The sequence below is a fragment of the Mustela nivalis genome (genome assembly GCF_964662115.1).
Source record: "Mustela nivalis genome assembly, chromosome: 17".
NCBI lineage: Eukaryota > Metazoa > Chordata > Mammalia > Carnivora > Mustelidae > Mustela > Mustela nivalis.
The window spans coordinates 57,180,685-57,206,297 of NC_139036.1; the positions used below are offsets into that span (position 1 = coordinate 57,180,685).

A 25,613-nucleotide genomic window follows, 5' to 3' on the forward strand; every position below is an offset into this window, starting at 1 on the left:
GTGAAACCGTGAGCAATTATGTGTCCCACACCTCAAAGCTTAGGGAAGTGGCTGACGACCTACTGGCTCCATTGTGAAAATCAAAGCGGCGGGCGCCTGGGCGGCTCAGTCGGTCAAGCGTCCACCTTCGGTTCAGGTCACGATCCCAGGGTCCTCGCATCAAGCTCCGCATGGTGGACTCCCTGCTCCGTGGGGGTCTGCTTCTCCCGCTACTTCTCTCCTCCCGCTGCTTGCTTTCTCTCAAATAATTTTTGTTTTAAAGATTTTATTTATTTGATAGAGATCTCAAGTAGGCAGAGAGGCAGGCAGAGAAAGAGAGGGGGAAGCAGGTCCCCTGCTCAGCAGAGAGCCAGATGGGGGGCTCCATGCGAGGTGAGATCATGACCTGAGCCAAAGGCAGAGGCTTTAACCCACTGAGCCACCCAGGCGCCCCTCAAATAATCTTTAAAAAGTATCAAAACGGTGGAGCCAGAACAGAACCCAACATGGTCACCCAATAAAGGCACATAACACGTGTTAACCACAGGTTTTATTGAGGATTTTTTTCAATTTTACAAAGGAAAAAGGTTTGGCTTACCCACAGCCCACGCCAAGCAGGGCTGCTGGGTCACAGCTGTCCAGTCATGGTTCAGAAGTTCTGGCCCCGAGCACCTCCTCGGTACTCGCACCTGCTCTGACAGGTCCAGCCAGGGATGGGTAACAATACATGCTAAATGCATCTTGTCAGGTAGGAACCAAACGCAAACCCTAACAGTAAAGGGGGGAAAGGGAGCAAGGAATTATACACTCTGAAGAATACAAGTAATATCCTTGAATCTACAGCAATTGGAACTAAAATGTTTACGAAGTAGTGAGCAGTCTGAACGTTATGTGGAAGGTTGTATGTTTGCTACCTGAACTGTGAAGTAGTCAACTGTATTGTGGCAAAACCACCTCTTTTGGTTCAGAATTCTTAAAATCACTCCCCAATTTTTCATGATCTTCCTAAAATAATCAATGGCCCAATTAAATGTGTTGTTTAAAAAATTTTTTTTTTTTTTTTTTTTTTTTTATTTTATTTTATTTATTTATTTGTGAGAGAGATTACAAGTACGTAGAGAGGCAGACAGAGAGAGAAGAGGAAGCAGGCTCCCCGCTGAGCAGAGAGCCTGATGCGGGGCTTGATCCCAGGACCCTGAGATCATGACCTGAGCCAAAGGCAGAGGCTTTAACCCACTGAGCCACCCAGGCGCCCCGTTGTTTAAAAAATTTTTGAGAGCCAGTGAACAATGGTGAGGAAGAGGGTTAGAGGGAGAAGGGGACTCCCTGCTGAGCAAGGTGCCTGACATGGTGCTCGATCCCAGGACCCGGGGATCATGACCTGGACAAAGGCAGACCCTTAGCCAACAAAGCCTCACAGATGCCCCGGTGGCCCAACTAAATTTTAAGCAAAATAAAAACAAAACAAAAAAACCCTTGGACTCTGGGAATTTGCAGGTCTGCAACAGCTAACACCTGGTAACTCTAGATTCCTCATGTTTCTGTTTACCATCATGGAGCACAGGATTAGGTAGTGAGACTTTATAGTGTGTAGAGCTAAAAGCAGAAGTCTACTGGTATTTTAAAATAAAAAATTATTTCAGTCATTTATAATGTGACTTGGGTCAATTCCTCCAAGAATGTAGTAAATACTTAGCTGAAATGACCTCTGCATTATTTCATGAAAAATCATCAAAATCTTTGAGTAAGGAGAATCAACAAGACTCTTGGTCTCAGGTGTTAGAACCCATTTCCTGGCACTGCTTGACGGCAACTATGACTGGGCATGCCCACCACATTTATAAAGATTAGCAGGAGTGCACACCTGCACCTTATCTCTGCCTTCCTAAAAGCTGGACAGAAAGCGCTCGGAAAAGGCGGGAGGGACTGTGAGCCATAGCCATCTAACCAATTTCTGTTCTCCATGATTTTGAACGGGTCCTGTTTCTCCAGCCAAAGCCCTGAGCTGAAGAAATCCCAAGAATGAAGACCTAGCCTATGTTTAGGATCTGTAAAATGCCTCCAGGTATATGAAATTTCAAATTACAGGCAGGGAGTTCTCAGAAAGCATATGAATATAGTTAATGTTGTAATTAAGTCAATGTTCTGAAGATAAATAGATACTTAGCACTGCTATGTTCTTAAACCAAGAACATGAAAGGCCCCAAAGGCTTTGGAACCAACTGTGCTTTGAAGCCCTAAGGTTCAAACACTGAACTACTCCTCTGGATCGATCTAGTAGGGCATGAAGCAGAGCTCCCAACACTTCAGGAAGAATCAACCTTCATCCACGACAAATAGCAAAATCCTATTAAACCTCAAAATTCTGAGTTCTGTTCATAACACTTAAAAAAAAAAGGCTTCTATCAGTATCTAATAGAAAAAAATATCTCTTAGCATGTTATCATTTTGGAGAAGAGTAGGTTGAGTACTTTTGGTGCAAGTGGCTCACAAAAGAACCAAACTCACCTGCAACAGAGACCTGGCTTCTTTGGAAGATCAGACAGGACCTGTTGGTTGTTTGAAGAGCTGCCGCCAGGCCCGCGGGCCTCCACTGCAGAGAGCAAAGTTTATGTTGTCTGCACCTGGTAACTTCGTAAACCTGGACCTTAAAATTCTTCGTACGTTTAATTATGTGGCATTCTCTTTTTCTTGTTATAGTACAAATTAAGAACGTCTTACTATATTCTTAGGTTACAGTGAATAAAGTACAAGACAAAACCCCAATGTTAATAAAAACAGTATCAAATATCAGATTTTGCTTTTAAATACTCCTCCCGGTGCCGTAAAGGCGGCTGGGCAGTGTTCGCAACCTGCTCACACCCACTGGGCGCCAGCCCAGGCGTCTGCAGCTGCACCAGGTAGGTGGGGTATCAGATCCCAACTACAGATGTTTGTCTGGGAATAAGGTATTTAGCCACTACTTCTAAAGCAATTCTACATTTAACAGATCAGTATTATGCATTTTACTCTCCATTTCCAAGAATCTGAATTATGGTCCAGATATATCTCAAAGAAATGAACAGAGTTTGCTACTTCAATCTTAAAAAAAAAATTCCCAGTCAGCTCTCTTGGTGGAAGGATTAAGGCTTAGTGGCCAACGAGTATTCTGACCGTGAGAGTCTCATATAACTGGTTCCACTGTGATAGATTTTATGCTGGGTCCCAAGGTAGGAATGACATTTCCCCTAAATTATACCACATTCTCCAGACCGATTCTCACTGGTTTTGTGAGACAGATGTCACAAATACAGTTAATAGGTTAAAAAAACAGAACAAAACAAAACAAGTGATGCTGTTTTACTTCGATTTTAAGAAAAAACTTCATTAGGAATTACGTGTTTAACCTTTAAATGCAGAATGATTGTGTAAATTAGATTTCAGCTCAAAGAACAAGATCACAATTCAGATCAAACGCCCAGGAAGAGACTGAAAACAAAGCCCATGTATAGTAAGAAAGACATTCTGTGAAATTTGCATTTATCCCTTAGCCATAGTTTTGATGATTATATTGATTCGATGATTTAAATCCCCAAACCAGACGACATGGTTTGTCACAGTTTTCTGTGGTGCTCCTGGGCAGAGGAGGTGGCCTGAGCGTCTACCTTTGCACTGCTGAACACTGTATCCTCCAAGCATTCAAATGGTTTAGGACAATGGCAGGATATAGAAAATCTGGATTGTTCCAAAATAGCCAGTGGTAGGGACAACACAACACAGTCCCAGTAGCCGCGACTAAGAGAGCTCTCCTTCTACCACAAAGGAGCTGTGACTCCTTTTCCTTTCTTAGCATCTCGTTCAGGACAGGGAGGGGGACAGAGATGAATCACCACTGCTGGAGATGCCATCAGTGGCCAAGGGTCAAAACTGCGCAGATAATTTTGCTTCCTGCCCCTTCCCGAGAAGTCTAGGACAAAGCGAGCTGTTGTGCCACCGCACCGATGACTTAGGGATCTCTCAAATGGAAGACTGATTTCTAATGACATGGGACAGTGACCCTAGGCGAGGCCTGTGCCGAAGAGCTCCGCGTGCCGGGAAGATGCTACCGTGAACAGAGGTGGAAGCAACAGGTCGGCAAAGAGGGGTGAACAGCTGGAGTCGTGTCAGTGCGCCGCGCACACACTTCACTCGCACTCAAGTTTCCTGATTCGCGTCTTTCCCCGAATCCCTTCTCTTTAGTCCTGCTGCTGAGCGAGGGCCCGTAGCAGGAGTGGTAGGACGTTTAGCAGAAAAGGTGGGAAGGGCTTTACCCCCCATATAAAATACCTTTGCTTAAAAACACTTATATACCCAGTGATTAGCGCTTAAGAGGTGAAAATAATAAACTACTCAGTAGTTAAATTCTACGAATTATCCAAGGTCATGGCCTACTGGGGTCAGCAGCACTACAGATGGAAGTCACGCTGTATCTCTTAAAGCTCTTTCTGGGGCTTGACAGGCCTCTTGCCGTGTTAAGTGCACTTCAAACACATCTGGGTTTTTTTTTTTTTCATTTAATCTCTGAAATCTGTTCATTTTTCTTCATGTATCAAAAGAGGAAAGGGCTCAATTTATCATTTGCTCCACAGCTCTCTGAGTTTGGTAAAGATTCCAAGCAGATCTGCATGACAAGTGTTAAGGGGTGTTGAGTCCAGCTGCTTCCTGGAGCGAGTGGAACTTGTCCCCACGACCCTTCAGAGCTTGGACTGCAGTGGCTTCAGGTACTTGTAGTAAGACTCATGGACCTGCAGGGAAGGGTGAGAACAGGAGCAGTGAGGAGGGGCTGCAGCGTAAACCAGCGCGCTTTCACCCGAGAAGGTGGAGAGACACGTACTGAGATATCCACGGATAAAGTCATCTGCTTTCTTGCCTTTGTCTCACCACAGTTCCCAGGGGAGATGCAGGGGAGGGGAGTGTTCAAGTGAAACACAATGGCCAGGAGACTAGTCACTGAGGTGTGACAAAGGGTACACGGGGGTTGTATGACAGTATTCCATTTTTGTATATGTTTGAATGTGTCCAATACTTTTTTTTTTTAAGATTTTATTTATTTGGTAGAGAGAGACAGCAAGAGAGGGAACACAAGCAGGAGGAATGGGAGAGGGAGAAGCAGGCTTCCCACCGAGCATAAAGCCCGATGCGGGATTTGATCCCAGGACCCTGGGACCATGACCTGAGCCGAAAGCAGACGCCCAACGACTGAGCCACCCAGGCGCCCCTGTCCAACAGTTATTAAACAGTCAAGGAGATGAAAGACCTGTGATCTATAGGAACGACCCAGTTCCCTTCTGAATCTGTTCCTTAAAAAAAGGGACTGTCCAAAGAGGCCACAGGAGCTTCCAGAACTTTCACAGAGGACTCACCTCTGAGGTCTTTCCTGCCATAATATTTAAATGGAGAAGTTCAAAAGGTGGAAAGACACTGTTTTTTGTACCTCTGATTTGTTCAGTGGGGATTTCTTGGCCCACTCAAACAAATTTTCATACACATTCCCATCGTAACGGCCAAGCACAGAGCCGAGTGTCACATCCTGAAAATCAAACGCGTCCACCAGAGCAACAGCATCTGGGCGAATTGCAGTCAGCAACTCCTTTATGCGTTGATTTACTTGGGTAATTTGAGACTCTGTCATGATGCTTCCCTAGAAAAGATAAAATAAGCAAACAAACAAAGATACACATATAAAGACACATTCATAGACATGTGCACACACACAACTACAGAGTAGACCACAGTGACTTTTCTACAAAAAAAAAAAAAAAAAAAAAAAGACTTAAATTCAGATAATACTCACCTGAAGAAAATCCCCTGCCTTCTGACTGATTCCATAGAGACAATACAAGAGACATAAATTCCTTAAGACAGAGTGGACAGATTTATCTTGAATTTTGAGGAGTTTTTCTGAGAAGAGCTTAACCGCCACATAGTGGCAATGTGCCTAGATAAAAAGAAAACGCCAGAGAGCCTTTGGAAAAGATTCAGCGCACAGCAACAAGGGTTTCTGCACTAAGAACACGGGGTGGGGGAGGGGGGGTGTTGTGAAGGCTGGGGAGGGAGAGAGGGAAGATGAGAGACAGGGGAGCTACCACTGACCTCGCTGGCTCGAACAAGGTCCACGGAGGTTAGGTTCCATGCTACCTCCTTGCTTTCTCTCTGAATCACTTCATTTTGAAGGTTTTTTGCAGCAATTTCTACCAATCTGTTAAGAAATGAGAGAAAACTGGAGCTTGCAGGAAATGCTAGGCAGGACTCGGGCTTCCCGCTCTTCCGTCAGGCCCCAGCCCCTAGAGGCTCCCCGGGCGGCCGACCCCAGGGCAGGTGGGGGGGCTAACCTGGCTGCACGAAGCTTGTACGCTTCCGTCAGGCTGTCAGGGCTGTCGATGTCCACCACGGTTGGCCACACTGCCACCTGCCGTGGCTGGATGCGATGAGTGGGCAGGTCATTCAGGTAGGACACCATGCCGCCCACCAGCTTCCCTGAGTGCACCTGGTCGTAACTTTTCATCAGGAACCTAGAAACCACCAGGACACGTGCTCTCAGCACCTACGCTTCTCGGTAGAGAGACACTCTTGCAACAACTTTAAGTAATGCAACAGGTGTCTTGACTTGCTCGGCCGCCCACGGGATAACACGGGCGGGTGAGATGGAGGCAAAACCACCTTTCTCAGGAACAAATGTAACGTGAAGCACAAACGTGGGAACAGGAACCGACGAAGAGGACTCAAGCAGTCTTAGTTATGTGAGAGACAGAGACACAGAGAGAGAGCGAGAGAGACAGAGAGAGAGAGAGAGAGCACACGCGCGCAGGCAGGGGCAACAGGCAGAGGGAGAGACAATCCCAAGCAGACTCCACACTGGGTGCGGAGCCTGGCACCAGGCTCAATCCCGGGACCCTGAGACCACGACCTGCGCCGAAACCAAGAGTCGGACACTTAACAGACAGAGCCGCGAGGGCGCCCAACACCATAAGGACAGCTAAAGCACAGAGCGGGTTCTCACCTCGCTGTCTGCAGCATCATGACGGTGTTCTCGCCCTCAAAGGTGCAGGTGGGGGTAAAAGTGACGTAGATATTCGGAAGGCCGCTGCAGTGAGAGTAGCCGTGCCCGCCGCACGCCATCCGACAGGCTTCAATAGCGGCATTCGTTGTCCAGGAGGTGAAAGCCTTCAGGCCGGCGACGAGGGCGTGGAGCTGAGGGGAAGCGAGGCTGTCAGGGAGCAGGGGGCGCCCCCAGTCCCAGCCACCCCAGGAAGCCCTCCCTTCCTCACCGGACAGTGCCAGCCACGCGCCCCATCCCCTGGCATGCGTGCAGACTAGAGCACGGCCGTCTCAGTGGACTGAATTTGTACTGTTCCCCACACTCCCTTCCACAATGTTCCACTTGGCAAAAAAGTCACCACTATGTTCCTTTGATTAATAAACGACCACCGTGGTATCGTGCTTCTGAAACTTAAAAACAAAACCCAAGGGGCGCCTGGGTGGCTCAGTGGGTTAAGCCGCTGCCTTCGGCTCAGGTCATGATCTCAGGGTCCTGGGATCGAGTCCCGCATCGGGCTCTCTGCTCAGCAGGGAGCCTGCTTCCTCCTCTCTCTCTCTATCTCTCTGCCTGCCTCTCTGCCTACTTGTAATCTCTGTCTGTCAAATAAAATAAATAAAATCTTAAAACAAACAAACAAACAAACAAACAAAACAAAACCAAACCCACATATCTTCTGATCTGGTTCACTTTCAATGAAAAAAATGGCTGAATCTTTTGAGAACATGTGGATTCTTCTCAAGAAAGCCCTCCATGTAGTTTTCCCTGGATGTTATCCAACCAGCGAATATCAAACAGAAGGGAGCCCGCAAGTGAATGAGAAAACACATACCTCGGGCAGTTCACTCAGATCCCCTTGGCCAATACCCTCGTTAATCCGATGGTAGGTCTCCTTCACGTATGCACCCACAAACTGGAAGGCATAGGCAGTGGCCAGGAGTGGGAAGAGTTTATACTGCTGGGTCTGAAAATCCAAAATCTGTGGTTCTGGTTCACTAAAGGACAGAGAAGAAACAAAAGTAAACATTGACACAGAACTTAATACGCACCAGATTCGGGTCTACACACTTCGACATACTGCGTACATTCTCCCCATTCCACCGAGGGGAAAACAGGTTAAGAACCTGTCTGAGGTCACACAGCCAGTAGGTGGCGGATCCTCTCTCAATTGAAATCTAGGTTATCTGGCTCCAGAAAACCATGTTCTCAACTACCTTGCTGAACTGCCTAGGCAGATCAATTTTCCGGCTGTGAAGTTCACATCCATCCTCGTCTCTGCAGTATGACAGAAACTATCGCACGGCAACATTCAAAAATCAAAGTTAAGTTCCCAGAAGGAAAGCAATGATAAAGAAGTCTAACACACTACATGGCTGAATAAACTATTTTAACCACAATTCTGGAAAAGACCCAATGCACGGAGTTAAATATCTGACAACTAAGAAGGTCAGCTCTTACCGATTTCGTTACTCCTTCAATAGGAGTTAGAAAGGTCATGAGGGAGTCAGGCTCAAGTGAAAGGCAGCAAGACCGCACTGCGGCTATGAACACAGTCGGAGCCCCATTCATGCCATTCCCACCGTTCAGGACTTTCAAACTGCCTTTAGTGTTCTAAACATTTCATTTTTTGTTTAAAGATTTTAGTATTTATTTGAGAGAGAGCGAGTGAGCTTGAGCGTGTGTGCACACAAGCAGGGGAAAAGGGAGAAGCAGGTTCCATGCTGAGCAGAGAGCCCAACATGCTGCTCGATCCCACAGTCTGGGATCTTGACTCGAGCTAAAGGCTGACAACTTAGCCTCTAACCCAGGCACCTCTAAACATTTCATTTATAGAGTTCTAGTAATATTACTGATTTTCTTAGGTTAAAAATAGTAAGGTGGCTACCCTCATCTTTCTACTTAAGAAAAGGCAGCAGACCTAAGCACACTGCCCCCCTTCTAAGGAGCAGACCCAGCACACTGCCCCCTTGGCTGATTTTGCATGGCCAACTCACAGTCTCGAGATCACATTTGGGGATTTTGATATTGGAATGGGGTCGAAGGGGGGGGGGTCTTCAGCACTGAGCCCATCTCAGATGCCTCCCTTACCCTGGCTTGATTTCAGACTGATGCCTCACAGCGCTATAGCGGATAGCAATGGTGCAGGCCTTGGACAGGGACCGGGCGGCTTCTCCCACGAGGAACGACCTCACAAAGACCATGGTCCCATAGGTCAGCTTGTTACTTACAGGCTTCACGTACGTGCCATCAGGCTTCACCTGGACAAAGAACACAGGACTGATGCTTCCTTCTGTTAAAACTCGAGTGGCAGTCTGTGCTCATGATTCTCAAAGGGTGGTCCCCAGAATGGCAGCATCTCCTGGGAACTTGCTAGAAACACAAAATCTCATCCCCACTGGACACAGCCCTCCAGAGGGTTCTAACACATGCTGAAGTATGAGACCCACTGGTTTAGCAAACTAGAATATGTTCTTCATACCTGCCAACTGCTTTTGATTTCATGGTCATTAAGAAAAGCAGCATCAGAAGTAAAAACATGTTACTACTTTCTCAAAGAACAGACCCTCGCAACCCCGTGGTGACGGACAGCTACCGACCGAAACCCCACGTCGGACACCTCTGCTGCGCCAACATACCTGGGCGTACTTCATCAGCATGTTTTCTCTGGGAATACGGTAATTGTCCATCTTCAGGTAGCCGTTGTCCATCTCATCATAGCCAAATTTGGGCCCGATGTCTCCCACGGTAATACCTAACACAGATGAAAGGCAATCACAAGGTGTTCATGCTCCGCAATTCCAGGCTTGCCTGGCTCTCTCGTTGTGTTACACTTTTAGCAGAAGAATGTCATCAGTTTAGTTTCGCAACTCAACAGCAGATGAACGATTCTAACCTGGCAAAGGCTTATGCGTCCCAATTTCACGAATGGGTACGATGAAGGCGTGTAGCCCGTAGCACTTCCCCTTAGTGATAAGCTGGGCAAGAACTATTGCATGATTCGAAGTCTTTCCAACTGTAACATCAGAAAGGAGACAGAAGTGAGCAAACTCTTACACCTTTCAAAGGACAGAAATAGAAAAGATGGGGGGAAACCGTACGTAAAAACCAGCCTCCATCGATACAGTGGACCCAAGAAGCTTCTGATAGTACCACACCCAGTTTTCTGAAAGAAATTCACTTAAGCTGATTGCCATTAAAATATATCGAATTCTGGCAAAGAAATCCTTCATTTTATATATATAAAAGCTTTTATACTCACTTTACTGAGACATTATGGACCTACAGTGTTTGTAAGTTTAAGGCATACAGCTTGTTTATTCGCTAGTAATCCTTCATTAAAAAAAAACTTCACTAAAAAATTTACTTTCTTTTCTACTTATCTCTCATTCATTCACATGAAATTTTTTTTAGGATAACCATAAGAACATTAATTTATTTCCTTTTCCTCCCTTAATGAAGTGCTTTCCAAAACAGTGGCCACTAGCCACAAGTGGCTATTTACATTTAAATTACTTATAACCACACAAGGAATATGAAGCTGGTTTAAATGGTGACTAAGGAAACTGCTAATGATGGGAATGCTCAGAGGAAAACTTAAAAGAGAGTAAGACAGCCGTCTCTCTGCGCCTTTAAGTGGAGGAAGGTCTACAACAGGCACCACAAGAGGCTGTTGACGGCTGTGAAGAGTCTGAGACTTCAGCATTTCCCGTATTCCAAAACGATATTCTCATATACGCTAAACACTTGCATTTATAATTAATTATTAATTATAATTATTATATAAGTCTTGTAGTAACTCTTCAAAACACCCAATAAATGCTAAGAAATTCACATACGTCCACCAGGCCACCACTTGATGGAGGTCACAGTAGGGCTGTTGAGAATGAACTCCTGAGTTTCAGGGTCGTAAGTGGCTGTGGTTTCCAAGCCTCGGAGATGAGTTCCTAAGGAAATAAGTTACATTCACCTTGGCTAAAATATGGGAACAAACAAGCACAGGGTAAAATCTCCCACCCCGTCCTTTCAGCTCTATTACCTCAGAGAACAACAAAATCTAACAACAAGAAGACATCTGTAGATAAGCTACAAATGGTTAATAACCAAGATACATACTTCCCTGTACTATTTTTTTTTTTTTTTTTAAGTAAACCCAGTTGGGGCTTGAACTCATGACCCTGTGATCAAGAGTCACTTGCTCTACCCACTGAGCCAGTGCCCCAGAATCTCTATACTCAAAGCCGGCAGCTTCTATCAAGGGAAAACAAATGTCAAGCATGTTCTACCTGTGTACTTCAGTTAATGCACCTCTAGTTAGATCAAAAGAAAATGTAAAGGCAGCTTAGAATCTTATTTTCACAAGGTCATAGGATAGGAACGTAACAGGGAAGTTAACTGCCTTTCTAAAAATAACATCTCTAAGTTTAAGCGTGCCAATTTCAACCCATGTATGCTGTCTACACACCAGTTCAACACTCTGGGCTTCTCTGTTTACAAAGACTAAGATAACCGGTGACAGAAAGAGACTCCAGCCAAAGTTCTCATAAATTAAAGACTTATTTTAGAATGATTGTTAGAACGGAAAATAAGAACTTTAAAAAGATATAGCCACCATGGGGAAAAGAGACCTGGAACAATGACTTTTTTTTAATTTTTTGATTTCTAAAAGTCTGATAATAAGGTCTGAATGCGCTCTGTGATATCCAATGTCAGGCCTTAACTTTGACCTGGCTGGTTCATTACTGTGAGTAGTCTCATGTTCCCAGTCTCATGTTGACTGGAGATGGACAAAGATTTGTGCTTTAAATCCTAATACAAATGCGCCAAAATCCTATGAAAACAGTTACAGATAAATGTTCTAAGTGATACTTCCTCTAATTATACTATCCCAAAGCAAATGCTGAGAACCTTTTCCCAAACTGCTTAGGTAACTCCAGATCTCATTAAAAACTTAAACTTTGGAACACTTAGGAACTTCCAAGTTGAGGAACAGAAATGATCACTTCATGTGTGATCCACAACCTTCTCCAGTACATGTGAGAACCAAGGAACCAGACACTTTCAGCAAAGAAGTTTTTATAGGAAAAGAAGTAACAGAATAATAGAAAAGATAATGACAAAATGTTTGCAAATACACAATGGACTGGGTCTTGTGAGAACCCTGTAAATTACAACTTTGCAGCAGGAGCCAAATTAGCTATACAATTAAGATAAAGTTGCAGAGAAATGAACACGTAGCAAATATACATTAGATCGGTTGTGAAACCTCAAAGTCGGAAGAGAAGATGGAAGGAAACGAACAGCAAACAGACACACCAATTCAGACCAGATTCACAGGGACAGCCCCTCCCTCCAAAACCAACTGCCTGGAAGTACGGCTTATCTTTACCCCCCCCCCCCCAATAATCTTTGGCCAAGCTGCCTTCAGAACATGATTGAATTTACTGAATCAAGGCACAAAAAAGATCAAGGTATAAAATGTTCACATTATGGTAATATAAGCCACTCATTTCCCTCAAGCAAGTCAGAGAGCACCTGCACTACTGATCTGTGCTGCTTCTGGAATCTGGGCATGCTCATTAAGGTATCCATAGGAAAGGTAATCAGACAGTGATGGAGAAAGATGGATTCGGATGCTACATGCACCTAATTCTACACAACTCCAAGGAACTTGGAAAACCACTCAGTAAATAAATCCTGACTCGTTATTCTTGACCCCCAGAGGGGAACCATGAAAAAGAATAATCAGCATAGTTCTGTGATAACATAACCTTTCCTTTCCACTGACCAAAGCCATGTCTATGCCAAGACTCGCGTGTGCAGAAACCCTGGCCTCTGCAGGGGGATCAGGGCACACGGGTGCGCCCTTGCTACACGCGAGGGGCTGTCCACCTACATACCTAAGCCTGCAGAGCCCCGCCCAGCCCCGAAGGTAGACTGAACGCATCGTACCATGGCCCATCTCTGTCTGGGCATAAGTGCCAATGATCTCCAAGTTCCAGGCGGGAATGAAGAAGCGCTCCTGCTGCTCCGCGGTCGCCTGGTGGAGTAAAGTGGGCAAGAACATGCCCAAGTGGAGATCCAGAGGCTCAGGCCGCCCTCGGTGCACAAAACTTCGAAGCAACACCAAGGACGGGCATTTGAGAGAAGAGTCATCAGGTGTGAGAGAAACGGCAATGTACAGAGTGAGAGGAAGGAGAGAAAAAACCTTCTGTAAGTATGAATTAGTTGGGTGGACATCATCATGGGTGGGAGTGCTGCCCCTTTCTGTATGACTTTCACCAACTCTCGGCAAATTTCATTTTTCTTAAGTGGGCGAGAAGTTTGTTCTTCCGCTGCTCGGCTCTGACACAATCGGTCTTGGCGAGCACTGGCTGCCGATTCTGAAGCCTGTGCCGCAAAAACGTGCAAGGCAGGGAGAGGAGTCCAGCCTTGCAATAAAGCAAAGACAATAAAAAATCTGAAGCGGTAGTATGGGATGGAGAATTTAAGCTGTGCAATGATTTACTCTGATGAGGTGAGACGGGGGAACTGTTCTCTCAAATGGACAAATGCTCCCCCAGACGAAAGGCTTTTCTAGAAGCAATTTTAATTGCTTCTAGGCTGGAATCCTTCGTGTGTGTCCATAAAACAACCAGCAAAAGCCACATTCCTTACATAAATCTGTTTTTTAAAAAAATCTGGTTGTTTCATTTAGGTTCATCACAAATATCCAGCCATGCCCTGTTGAAACAATTTAATGCAGAAACTGGCAGCACTCCTCACCCAGTGATTAATATCAGAAATAAAAAAAGACATGCAATTTCTCGGAAAAGACCACAATAATAATTACAAATAACTGATTCATGCATAACAAGCCAATTATATGGGGATTATCACTGCTGATAATAAACACCTTAGTTTTAGTAATTCTGAATCCATTTATTTATTTATTTACGACTGAGCCAGACAGGCGCCCCTGAATCCACTTTCTTCTTCTTCTTTTATTATTATTATTATTTTAAAAGATTTTATTTATTTATTTGACAGAGATCACAAGCAGGTAGAGAGGCAGGCAGAGAGAGAGAGGGAGAAGCAGGCTCCTTGCTGAGCAGAAAGTCCGATGCGGGGCTCGATCCCAGGACCCTGGGATCATGACCTGAGCCAAAGCGGAGGCTTTAACGCACTGAGCCACCCAGGCGCCCCCTGAATCCACTTTCTAAAGTCATTCTTTTCCACTTAAAATTTGCAGATGCCTTAGACTTCTGTGTGAATTACTTTCTAGTGGGAAATAGATTGAAATGTCTTCGTTATCTTGTCACATTACTGGAATCCCACTGAACTTCCAAATCTAGCTTAACCGACTCTATACTGCTCCTTATTATTCTCTTTAATTATCTTAGAAATTAGCCTATGTGACCTTTCAGTTTTAAAACCTCTCAGTTTGGGGCACCTGGGTGGCTCAGTGGGTTAAAGCCTCTGCCTTCGGCTCAGGTCATGATCCCAGGGTCCTGGGATTGAGCCCCACATGGGGCTCTCTGCTCAGCGGGAAGCCTGATTCCTCCTGTCTGCCTGCTTGTGATCTCTGTCAAATAAACAAACAAACAAATAAATAAATAAAATATTTTTAAAAAACCCCAAACCAAAACACCCTCTCAGTTTGTCCAGAAAGGAAGAAGGCAAATGCCAGTGGAGCACTGGCTGCTCGCAGAGGGCTGACCAGCTCGGTCTTCTGATTGCAATGGTTACTCCGTTACCCAATCACAGAAAAGTCAAAGGTTGTTTGACCCACTTTTTAAAAAAATTAGGCTGAGGTGAGGGAAGTGCTCTCAGATCAGGAAGATAATGGCAGAAGGAGGACAAGAATCCCACCACCTGATCACATCTTCTGATTGTGGAAATTCTCATACAGCTTCCTATGGATTTATAAGCATTTCAAAATAAAGAGTTAAAAACAGTGGAAACCCTCCAGAAAAACACAGTGGCGTGAGGAGTACTCTCCCTCACAAGAAGGAATGCCTTCGCCTCCGGGTTTTAATTTAAAAGAACCGGTGCCTAGGAAGAAAAATCAGCATACACCTGGGACCTGATAGGAGGAAACCGGTGGAACCAGGACTGACCCCTGTGGCCTGGGACCTGCCACTTTCAGTGCTGAAAGCCTACTTGGCATTGCTAGAACCCAGAGCGATTCCTGGGAAGGGACGGGCCACTCTGATGCAGTCCACCAGACCCACAGGAGGGGGTCTACATCAGTATGCTGGAAAAACCAATGCCAGCGTTACCACAAAACACACAGAATAGGGCAGGGGAAACTACTGTAATCAGAAACCGCTCTGAGACTGAAGAACGTTTTTAGGAGAAAAAGATCTCTTGTGACTAGGGTAAGGATTATGCACAAGTGGATGAAATTTAGACATGTTACAAGGGGAAAGTGACCTGGATAGTTTCTTTGACTTGAAATCAAGTATTTGTTGTAAAAAGTTGGTTATGCATGATAAAGATTATATATTATTTTTAAATCCTTTATTTTTAAATCACAAAGCTCCAACACTTTACTTTGATGAAGTGCTACTGTTAATCTTTTTAAAACCATGACACTGAAAGGCCTTTCCAGTCTCTCCCTCTACACGACCTAGGGCTGGCAGCCAATGCTGAGGACAAAATGATTAGATTAATAATACATTAAAAAAGGAAGGACTTAAAATAGCATCTCTGTGGGCAGCATGATTATAATCCTAGGAATCAACAACAAAATACCACCGATAATAAATATATTTTAAAAAGCTGTACGCTCTAAGGAAAAGAAAAAAATCACTGCATTCTTATCCATCAGGACGCTTTAAGCAGAAATCTCAGTAAAGAGAAAAGCAATTTACAAACACAACAAAATATTTAAAATCTGTTACATAACTTTGCTCAGGATATTAACGATTTAACTAGGGAAAAAGAAATCAATACCTAATAGGATGAATAAAAGAAGTTATACCTAACAGGAAAGAAATTGGTCAAAAAGTCAGTCCTTTATTATAATAAAGATAATACTTCCCAAGAAATACAAGGATTTAATTTAACACGGATTTGAAATTCCTGCAGAATATAATTTAGAATTTAACAAATTAAGACTGGATTTCGCCTAGAAGAATAAATATACAAGAACACCAAATATGAGGGTCTTAAAATATAACAGGAGGCTTATCCTATCAGATTTTTAAATATCTTGCAAAGCAACAATGAACCAATCTTTATGATGTTAGGAGAAAAACAAAGGGACTAATAAATATATGTTAAGGTTCCAAAAATAAACTGAAACTATTAATAAAACTCTATGAAGAACTGGAAAGAACAACCGGGAAAAAAAACTACTAGCTAATAAACAAAAACAGCATGGGATTCATTCATCATTCTACACCATATACAAGTCAAAACATTAAACATAAATTGAACAAAAATACTGGAAGAAAATAAGAGAATAATTATCCAAGATATGAAGAAAAAAAATGTGTACCCATTCAGAGAAGGATGCATTCTATACGTAAAGCCAAAATGTTTAACAAAACAGAAGGCAAGAGAAAAAATACTTGAAGCATCCAACATAATCATGTAAGATCAATGTACAGATTTTATCCAATCAACACGCAAAGGAGAAAAACCCAGTTTATACACAGGAAATACAGACAGTAAGCCAACAAGTCCAAGCCCGCTGGCATTGGAAAATGAAAACTTTAACTCTTAGATATGTATTAAAGTAGCAAAAAACATTAAAGCAACCACATTGATGGGGCTTCTGGAGACAGAGCACACAAATAATTTGCTAAATACACTATAAACCAGTTCTGTGTTTCCAGAAGTCTTAAACTATGCAACAAAAGCTATTGAATGGTCCCTCCTTTCAATGCAGTAGTTTACTTCTGAGAAAGTTATTCTGAAGGCATAACCTCAAAGGCCCTGGTTTTTGCAGTTTATATTGTTACAAACCATCATGTGGGGAATTAGAAGAGCCTCCAGACATAGGGAGCGAGCCACATGGGCTCCAACGGGGAAGAGACTCAGTGGGAAGGAAGACAGGAGACAGAGAAGTGAAAATACGGGGGAGAAAGACTAGTGATGGGCACAACCACGTTCACTATTTCTCAAGTCCCAAAGGAAGAGAGTGCGTTAGTTCCTATCTGAGTTCTGCACCAATCTGCAAGGAAGATAACTGGGTATTGCAGAAGCTCTATTTTCTTGGAGGACAACAGCAGAGAACAAAGGAAGGAGAATTGCCATAAGTTGGCCAAGAACTTGAAGTGACCACGTACCTGTGAAGACCAAGCATACTACCTGCTTTGGGACCTGGAGAAATGCAGGGTCAGGAGGGTTCCTGCTGGGCCACACTCCATGGACAGTCCCTTCGGCACCAGAACCCCCGGCAGAGGGCGCGCCCTTGAGCCCGGACCTCTGTCCTGGAGTAAAGAAGGCTCACGGACCCCTAGACCAAGCGGGTGTCGCAGTTTGTGGGCCTCTACAGACAGGCGAGTTATTTAGAGGAGGGACGAGAGAAAGCAGGTGATGGAGATGTCGTGCAGGGGACTGAATTTTAAGACTCTTCAGGATCCTGTAAGGTGCTGGAGCAGGGCTGTCTCCTCAATCCCAGCAGCATCCTAGAGCCCAGAGAATCCCACCTTGAAGGCAGAGCCAATTCCGAGACACCTGAGGTAATCACTGTTGGCCGGTCAACATTCTGGTCTTCAGATCGAACCTTCCACCCTCCATCTGCACGATGTCTCCATGCATGTTTCCAGTCTCTCTGATGTCAAAGGACTGATTGTTCTACACAAGGCTGCACTGTCACAGAACACAAATTCACTGACAGACTGACTGGTGCCCCCGGGGCAAAGGACAGCAGTGGGCGAAGCCCAACAAACCCCAATGTGAACGGACAAGGCCCCAGCGGGGAACAAGACCTAATGTCACAATTCTGTTCACGAAAATGCAAGAGATTAACACAAAGTTGGTTCAAGTACAAGAAATTACCTGAAAGAGAGAAGCAATAAGGGAAAGAAAATTCACAAAAAATGCCAACTCACCCAGAACAACACAGGACCTCAGATCAATTTCTGGGCTCCTCAGACCAGAAACTTCAAGTCCTCGTTTTTTCCTCTCCTTCAAAATTTAGGGCAAGTATGCATTTACAACGTACTTTATAGAAGCGGAAGGGTTAGACCAGAGACACACATATCAAACTCATTTAGCCTCAGAAAAATTTAGATCTTTATGCCCCCATGAATAGCATGGACTAGAAGTCAAAGAAATTCCACAAGGATGCATACTTAAACAAAAGAAGGGTTGTGTACCACAAAGCTATTTCAAGATTACAACACACACACACACACACACACACACACACACACACACTCCCCCTTTCCCCCCTAGCCTCCAGGCCTCCAGCCCCTACCCCCCAGACAGGAAGACCTGGATGATGTTCCATTCCTTCCCTTAGGAACCTTTCTTCAGGCTGCTGATTTCAGTATCGGCTATCCTAAAGCCGAAGGGCTGGGTGTTCGGGCTGGGTGTTCGGGAGACAACGTCACAACCAGAATCTGCAGCTCTCAAGGGGATTATGATAAAGAACATTTCCTTAAACTATTTCACCAAACCCAAAAGCACCAAATCAAACACAAAAATGAAGTTTTCATGCTATTTGCGTCTCCTTCTCTCCTTATTTACATAATGGTGGCCTTATGATAAATTAGGGAACGACAAGGCAGCTCAAATCTGAAACCCCCAAACCTCCCAATGGCCTTTGTCTGTGAAAACGAATGTTCTTTTCATTCAGACCAAACACAAACTTTCTGAAAGGAGCTGGCCGTTTATAAACATTTTTTTTAAGTGGACAGCACGCCCAGCATGGAGTCCAATGTGGGGCTCAAACTCACGACTCTGAGATCAAGACCTCAGTTAGACGCTTAACCGACTGAGCCACCCAGGCGCCCCATTATTATGAACAATTTAACCAAGAATGACTGGCAATCCAAAGTCCAGAAATATGTAAAGAAAACAAGTATAAAAAAAGACTGCTGTAACCAAATGAAAAGAATCATGCACTTTTTCCCAACCTGCCTTCTAAGCCTGCTAGTGGGCAATGAAAGAAAGAGTAATTAAATGCTCTAATCCTCTGTCCCCCTTAAAGTCCACATTTTTGGCTTCATGAAAGCAGAGAGGCAACCTTCAGATATTGCTAAGGCATTAACACTCCCAAGAATTTCCAACAAAGTCTCTCTTTATAATTAGACGCCATCGCAATTTTGCCACATTTTCAATCTCATCTTTCCAAACTGTTCAACAGCCATTAAAATGGGGTATACGCAGTAAGGGTAAAAAGACTTTTAGAAATAAGAATGAAGGATGTTTCAGGCTAGAGTCTTGGACCAGTTTGTGGGGAAATGACTATGAGAAAATGAGAAGCTGAATTTTAAGGCTTAACAACTGAAAGACAAAATCCCAAAAGTGTAGCAGCAGGAAAAACCAAACATCAGGAGTCATTTATCAGTTTAAGTCCTGAGGTGGGTTACCCCCTGACCCTCAAATGTGGACTAACCGTGGCCCATTTCCGTCTGGGCGTAGGTGCCAATTATCTGGAGTCCTTGGGATGAAAGCAGCCATTTCTCCTGCTGAGCAGTGGTGCCCTGATTCAGCAAGGTAGGAATAAACATGGAGAAATTGAGGCCCACAGGTTCCACAAAATTGACCATATGTACTCTACAGGAGAGAAAAGAAAAGGATCTCAGCCTTACTCCAGAAACTGCATTCTACCACACATTCTTGCCAGACAACTATGGCCTTCAGCATTGAGGCTGGGAAAATTTCAACCATTCTCTTAAGAAATTAAATGTAAAATTTACCCTTTTCCCACCTAAAAGGCCAAATCCAGTGCTATCCACCCCTTCCCCACCCAAGTCGTTTCACAACCAGAATTCTTTAATTCTACACTTCAGCCAGGAAGCAAATACTACCTCAGGTTTTAGCCTAAGAATCCCTTTTGGTTTTTTTGGTTTTGTTGGTGTCATCTGTTGGTTTTATCGTATTCTCTGGAGTGGGTGTGTTTGCTTTATTTTCAAGTTTTACTTGTCTTGAAAATCAAAAAACTCCATGGAATATTTATTTGTAGAGCTAGGAACAACATCTGCTGAAGAATAGATTAATCTTTCCCTAGGTAACACCAAAGCCAACATCCAGGATAGTAAATACACATTCCAGGGCCAAACCACAGATCTCTAAAGGTCTTCAGAGTCTGAAGGTGGCTCAACAGAAATGGGAGAATGTCACACATTTATCTCTGACGGTGTCTGATGTTTACTCCAGACTAAGGGAACTCCAATCACACTGAAATTCTGTCTCCAACTATTTTCTCATAAAACACAATCTTGAGGGGCGCCTGAGTGGCTCAGAGGGTTAAGGCCTCTGCCTTCTGCTCAGATCCTGATTCCAGGGTCCTGGGATCGAGCCCCGAGTCGGGCTCTCTGCTCAGCGGGAAGCCTGCTTCCTCCTCTCTCTCTCTCTGCCTGCCTCTCTGCCTGCTTGTGATCTCTCTCTCTGTCAAATAAATAAATAAAATCTTAAAAAACAAAAACAAAAAACACCGCAATCTTGAAACAGTCAAAATACAAACCATCTATACCAGTCAGCCGTGGCTATACTGTGAAAGGTCTTACTGGTGTCTACTTTGTTCTATCTCAATAAAGAGCTCAAAGTACAAAGTAAGGAGCACCTAACTGATCCTCATGACTGCTAGAGGAATGAATACGAAGCAGTGTCACCAGTTTATCGTGGTCTGTCCAGTGAGCAAGGCCTGAATTTAAAAAAAGGAGGCAGAAGGCTGCCAATTCACTTTGAGGCTCGAAGATCACCTTTTAGGGGTGCTGGGGACAGACTGAAACACCTAAGGAACGCTTGCATCCAAGGAATATAAAAAACGCCTTTTTAACCTGGAGGTTCCATAATGTTTACACCAATATTGAATGTCAATTTAAAGTGACTGGAGGGCGGAGCGCCTGGGTGGCTCAGTGGGTTAAGCCTCTGCCTTCGGCTTGGGTCAAGATCCCGGGGTCCTGGGATCGAGCCCTGCATTGGGCTCTCTGCTCAGCGGGGAGCCTGCTTCCCCCTCTCTCTCTGCCTGCCTCTCTGCCTACTTATGATCTCTGCCTGTCAAATAAATAAAATCTTTATTAAAAAAAAAAATAAAGTGACTGGAGGGAGAGGAAAAAGGGGAGGTGTGAACAGAAGTGAGTCAGCTTCCAAGTGACTTGGGTCAACAGGAGCTGGTGGCTGCTGGACAGTGGAGAAGCAGTGCCCGCCACACCGAAGTGGGAGTTCAAAGCCTGATGGGGTAGATAAATGCGGATGTCATTCTCTCAAAGGAAAGAGCCCCACAGCATTCCCCAACAATTACATTTCACTAAAAGAGGAAACGAACTTACGAGAGTTTCTGAGGAAGAGAAGCAGTTGTTTAGGTGCCCAAAACAGGGGCAACATAAGACACTCCTATTCCCTGGAAGGGAAGGGAGGCTGTGGGGTTGGTTATGTGAAATCATGATACCGACACAATATAATTCTAAGAAATTCAGAGGGAAAAACACAAAACAAAAACTATGGACTGTTTATGTTAATAAACATACTGAGATTCTTTTTTGAGGATACTTGAAAATCAACTCATGAACAAAATATTAGTGCTCATTTTTCAATTATGTTTAATCACTCCTGAAGATGCTTTTCAAGCAATCGGCTTTAAAAACCTGGGGTGCCTGGGTGGCTCAGTGGGTTAAGGCCTCTGCCTTCGGCTCAGGTCATGATCCTAGGGTCCTGGGATCGAGCCCTGCGTCGGGCTCTCTGCTCCGCAGGGAGCCTGCTTCCTCCCCTCTCTCTCTCTGCCTGCCTCTCTGCCTACTTGTGATTTCTCTCTGTCAAATAAATAAAATCTTTTAAAAAAGAAAATAAATAAATAAATAAAAATAAAAACCTAAGGAGGGGGATGCCTGTTAAGTGTCTGCCTTTAGCTCAGGTCATGATCCTGCAGGCCTGCAGTCCTGGGATCAAGCCCTTGGGGTCTCTGCTCGGCGGGAAGCCTGCTTCTGCTCTCCTACTACCCCTGCTGTGTTCCCTCTCTAGCCGGCTCTCTATCAAACAAATAAATCAATCTTAAAAAGAGAAAAATTAAGAAATGAAAAACCTAAGGAGGGTAACAGAAACCATGGCTGATCTTCATTAGAATTTTAAATTACTTTAGTTTTCTTTTCATAGGAAACAGGATAATTAAAAGACAAAATTGTGGGAGAGGAGATTAGGAAAACAATTTTTACATTCCCCGAACAGCAAGGTTTTTTCACCAAGGCCTGAAGAGAACAATTCTTCTGCTGCTCAAGTTGAGAAATCTCAAAGTATCTTACTAATTTTCCATCAACTTCAAGATATTCCCATATATGGGGGCACATGGGTGGCTCAGAGGGTTAAAGCCTCTGCCTTCAACTCAGGTCATGATCCCAGGGTCCTGGGATCAAGCCCCGCATCAGGCTCTCTGCTCAGCAGGCAGCCTGCTTCCTCCTTTCTCTGCCTGCCTCTCTGCCTACTTGTGATCTCTCTGTCAAATAAATAAATAAAATCTTCAAAAAAAAAAAAAAAATCCCATATATGAATTTTGAGATATGAGAAATAATTATAAAGAAACCAGTAAATGCTTAGGGTGCCTGGGTGGCTCAGTCATTAAGCATCTGCCTTTGGCTCAGGTATGATCCCAGGGTCCTGGGATTGAGCCCCACGTCAGGATCCTGGCTCAGCAAGGGAGTTGGCTTCTCCCTTTCCCATGCCCCCTGCTTGTGTTCCCTCTCTCACTGTCTCTCTCTCCGTCAAATAAATAAATAAAATCTTAAAGAAACCAGTAAATGTTCAAAATCCCTTTAAAGAGAAATACTACTATATTTCATCAGTTCTGGCAATACGGCACCAACGGAGCATTTACAAAATCAGACGCATCTTACAAGTAACAGGAGGTCATAGCTAATTGGCAGCACTTTTTCTTTCTTAGTGGTACATGAAACTTGGGTGTGAGCTACAGTCAATGGCGGGCTTGGATTCAACAGCATTTAGTACTGCCAAGACTCATTTTCAATCCCCTTCTTTCACATAAGCTGATCTCCCTGTCCTATCCTAGAAATACAGGAAGGATGTCAAAAGGTGTGTTAAACTTTGTACTCTAGAGCCACCTGGCTCTCTCGGGCTCCGGTCATGCAAGATCCCGGCGTCCTGGAATCAAGCCAGGCCCGGAGCCTGCTTCTCCCTCTCCTCTGTCTGCTGCTTCCCCTACTTCTGCTCTCTCTGTGTCAAATAAGTAAGTAAAATCTTTAAAGAAACAAAACAAAAAAATCCTTTGTACCCTATAATCCCCAAGCAGCAAGTTCTGTATCATAAAAAGTGACAGGCAAAATAACCGGGTCATGTCATCTGCTGTTTTAAGCCACATAAAGGCATAGGCTCTGTTTCATTGTGACTTCACTCCACTCTGCTTACACACTACAAACCAACACTGACTACGGTATCTCATCAATTCTGAAATGCACTGCATCGACCACTTAGAAGTAAAACAGAACAAATCTCTTTTGTGGGGATTGCTTAAAAAAGGGTAAAATCTTACATTTTTGAAGTTTACCTAAAACCCAACTCAGGTGATTCAGAAACATAATCTTCCAGGAGGCACTCTACCTCAATATCCCCACAGCCGTGAGTTACAAATGTCAAAAGCAAAAAAGGACATTTGGAATTTGATAAACAACTTTGATTCTGACTACTGAAAATAAGTAAATCATAATTTTATGACTAAAGGGAAGAGGAATTCTCAGTCCTAAGGCATACAGTAAATGATTCCATTCCCCCAAACACTAAACGGGTTAGACTGAAAAAATTAGATATTAAATGTCTGAGAGGCAGTAGAATAAAGAAGAAATTTCCATCACTGTATAAAGGCAAAACTTGTAACATGTTCCCTTTTTCTTGGCTCTTGAATACATACCATTCGTATCATTTAATCTTTATTGATGAAAATAATGGACTTCTAAAATGCTAAAAGCTCCCCAAAAAAGTAAGTGTCCAGAAATGAATAAGAAGTCTAAGACAGCATAGAGGTCAAAGAAATCTTGTACTCGGGTCCGGTAATTAGTGCTCATTGGGATAAAGGGAAAAAAAAAAAAGTGCTTTACTTCTAATTAAGAAACAAAGCACAACAAAAAACAGATGGCCTGGAAAAAGAAAAAGAACTACTCTTTCCAGCATTAGTACCAAGGCATGGTTTTAGGAGGTCTCCTATGCCCTTTAAGTAACACGAGCCATTTAGATAACACGGCCACCAAACTGAAGAATGCTAGGTTCTTTACATATTCGCTCTGAAGTTTGACTCGTGTTCTTCATCTACCCCACACGGCCCTTCAGTCTAAACTCAAGCTTTATACGCTCATACTGAAATGCAATCTGTTATTGCTCCAAAACGGGGTTTGGTCTTGCAACCAAAAATCGAACTCCGCTTCTAAATTTAGCCAACCTTCTCGCTACAAAGAGCAAAGGCATTTTGCAATGTGCAATTTAAATCACTCCGCACGGAGATGTCTAGGCCAAAGGCAGTGGTACTGATTGCTGGGAACAGAGACGGCAGCCTCTCCATTCCCGATCAGCATTCTGCCAACGTCATCCCTTTAAAAGGCCTCAACACGGAAGCCAACGCCGGTTTTCGCTCACATCACTTGCAGGTGGGGTGCAAATACGCAGGCTGAGCCGTCCGACGTCCAGCACGATGAAGAAGGACACCGCGGGCTGCGCGTTTAAAAGAAGGTTTGCGCTCGGGCACTTAATCGGGGCGCAGGCATACCTACTTTTTAAACCACATGATCTCCTCGGGGTCCGCGATGCCGAACTCCCGCATCTTCTTCACCATGTTGGCACTTTTCCTAACGGCCACCTCGTAGCGCTGGCTGCGGGTGAGGAAATTCAAGTCCTCGTGCTGGAAGTCCGGGTCATTCAGAATCAGGTTCTCTGGAAGAGGGCGAGAGGGCATCAAGAGGAAGACCGAGACGCAGGGCGCCGCGACGCCTCCTGGAATCCCTGCGGGTGTTCCGAGCGCGGGCAGGTGGGCCGACACCCCTCACCCCGCCACAGGCCGGCCCCGGGGGTGGGGGTCCCGGCTCCCCCCAAAGCTGAGCCCGGCGCAGCGGCCCACGCTCCACAGCGCCCCCCGACTCGTCCTCGAGCGAGTGTGGGGCCGCGCCCGGGGAAGGAGGGAGGCCTGGCCCGCCGCCCTCACCGATCTCTCGGCGGCGCCGGGTGTTCTCGGGGCTGCCGTCCAGGACGTGCGTGAGCAGCTCCGGGTTGAAGCTGGCGGCTTCCCGCTCCCTGCGAAGATCTTGGTTCATGGTGGCGACACGCAACGGCGGTGGCGGCAGAGGTCGAAGCGGTGGCGGCGGCGGCGACGACGGGTCTGCAGCGGCGGCGCGGAGCCGGCCCTAAGAGCCGCCCCAGGACCGGCGAGGCCCCGCCCTTGCCCGCCCCGGCCCGCCCCTTCTCCTTCGCCGCGGGCCAGGCGGAGGCG

At 44.8% G+C, this 25,613-nt stretch overlaps 1 protein-coding gene across 3 annotated transcripts; it reads right to left on the minus strand.

Moving 5' to 3' along the window:
* Window positions 1-3,303: 3,303 nt before the first annotated feature.
* On the minus strand, window positions 3,304-25,583 carry ACOX1 (acyl-CoA oxidase 1). 3 transcript variants are annotated; one of them, XM_082705233.1, is made up of 15 exons: window positions 25,329-25,583; window positions 24,901-25,060; window positions 19,587-19,747; window positions 12,983-13,143; window positions 10,870-10,977; window positions 9,927-10,046; window positions 9,670-9,785; window positions 9,122-9,291; window positions 7,866-8,028; window positions 6,998-7,188; window positions 6,330-6,509; window positions 6,091-6,196; window positions 5,792-5,935; window positions 5,432-5,638; window positions 3,304-4,742 (listed from the first exon to the last, which is right to left on the minus strand). In XM_082705233.1, exons 3-15 carry the CDS (start codon window positions 19,649-19,651, stop codon window positions 4,692-4,694), a joined length of 1,782 nt encoding a protein of 593 aa, XP_082561359.1. In that variant the 5' UTR covers window positions 19,652-19,747; window positions 24,901-25,060; window positions 25,329-25,583; the 3' UTR covers window positions 3,304-4,691. The 3 variants fall into 3 exon arrangements, with proteins under 3 accessions (XP_082561359.1, XP_082561357.1, XP_082561358.1); XM_082705231.1 differs by lacking the exon at window positions 19,587-19,747; XM_082705232.1 differs by lacking the exon at window positions 12,983-13,143.
* Window positions 25,584-25,613: the final 30 nt, after the last annotated feature.

What these genes read in the sequence shown, in the direction of transcription:
- ACOX1 (XM_082705231.1), bottom strand. Translation starts at nt 25,437, where the DNA reads ATGAACCAAGATCTTCGCAGGGAGCGGGAAGCCGCCAGCTTCAACCCG. An exon ending in CAAGTGGTGGCCTGGTGGAC is followed by an intron (nt 10,047 to 10,869) that starts GTATGTGAATTT and finishes CTGATGTTACAG; the next exon opens with TTGGAAAGACTTCGAATCAT. An exon ending in CAGTCTGAAATCAAGCCAGG is followed by an intron (nt 8,029 to 9,121) that starts GTAAGGGAGGCA and finishes TCTGTCCTTTAG; the next exon opens with TGAACCAGAACCACAGATTT.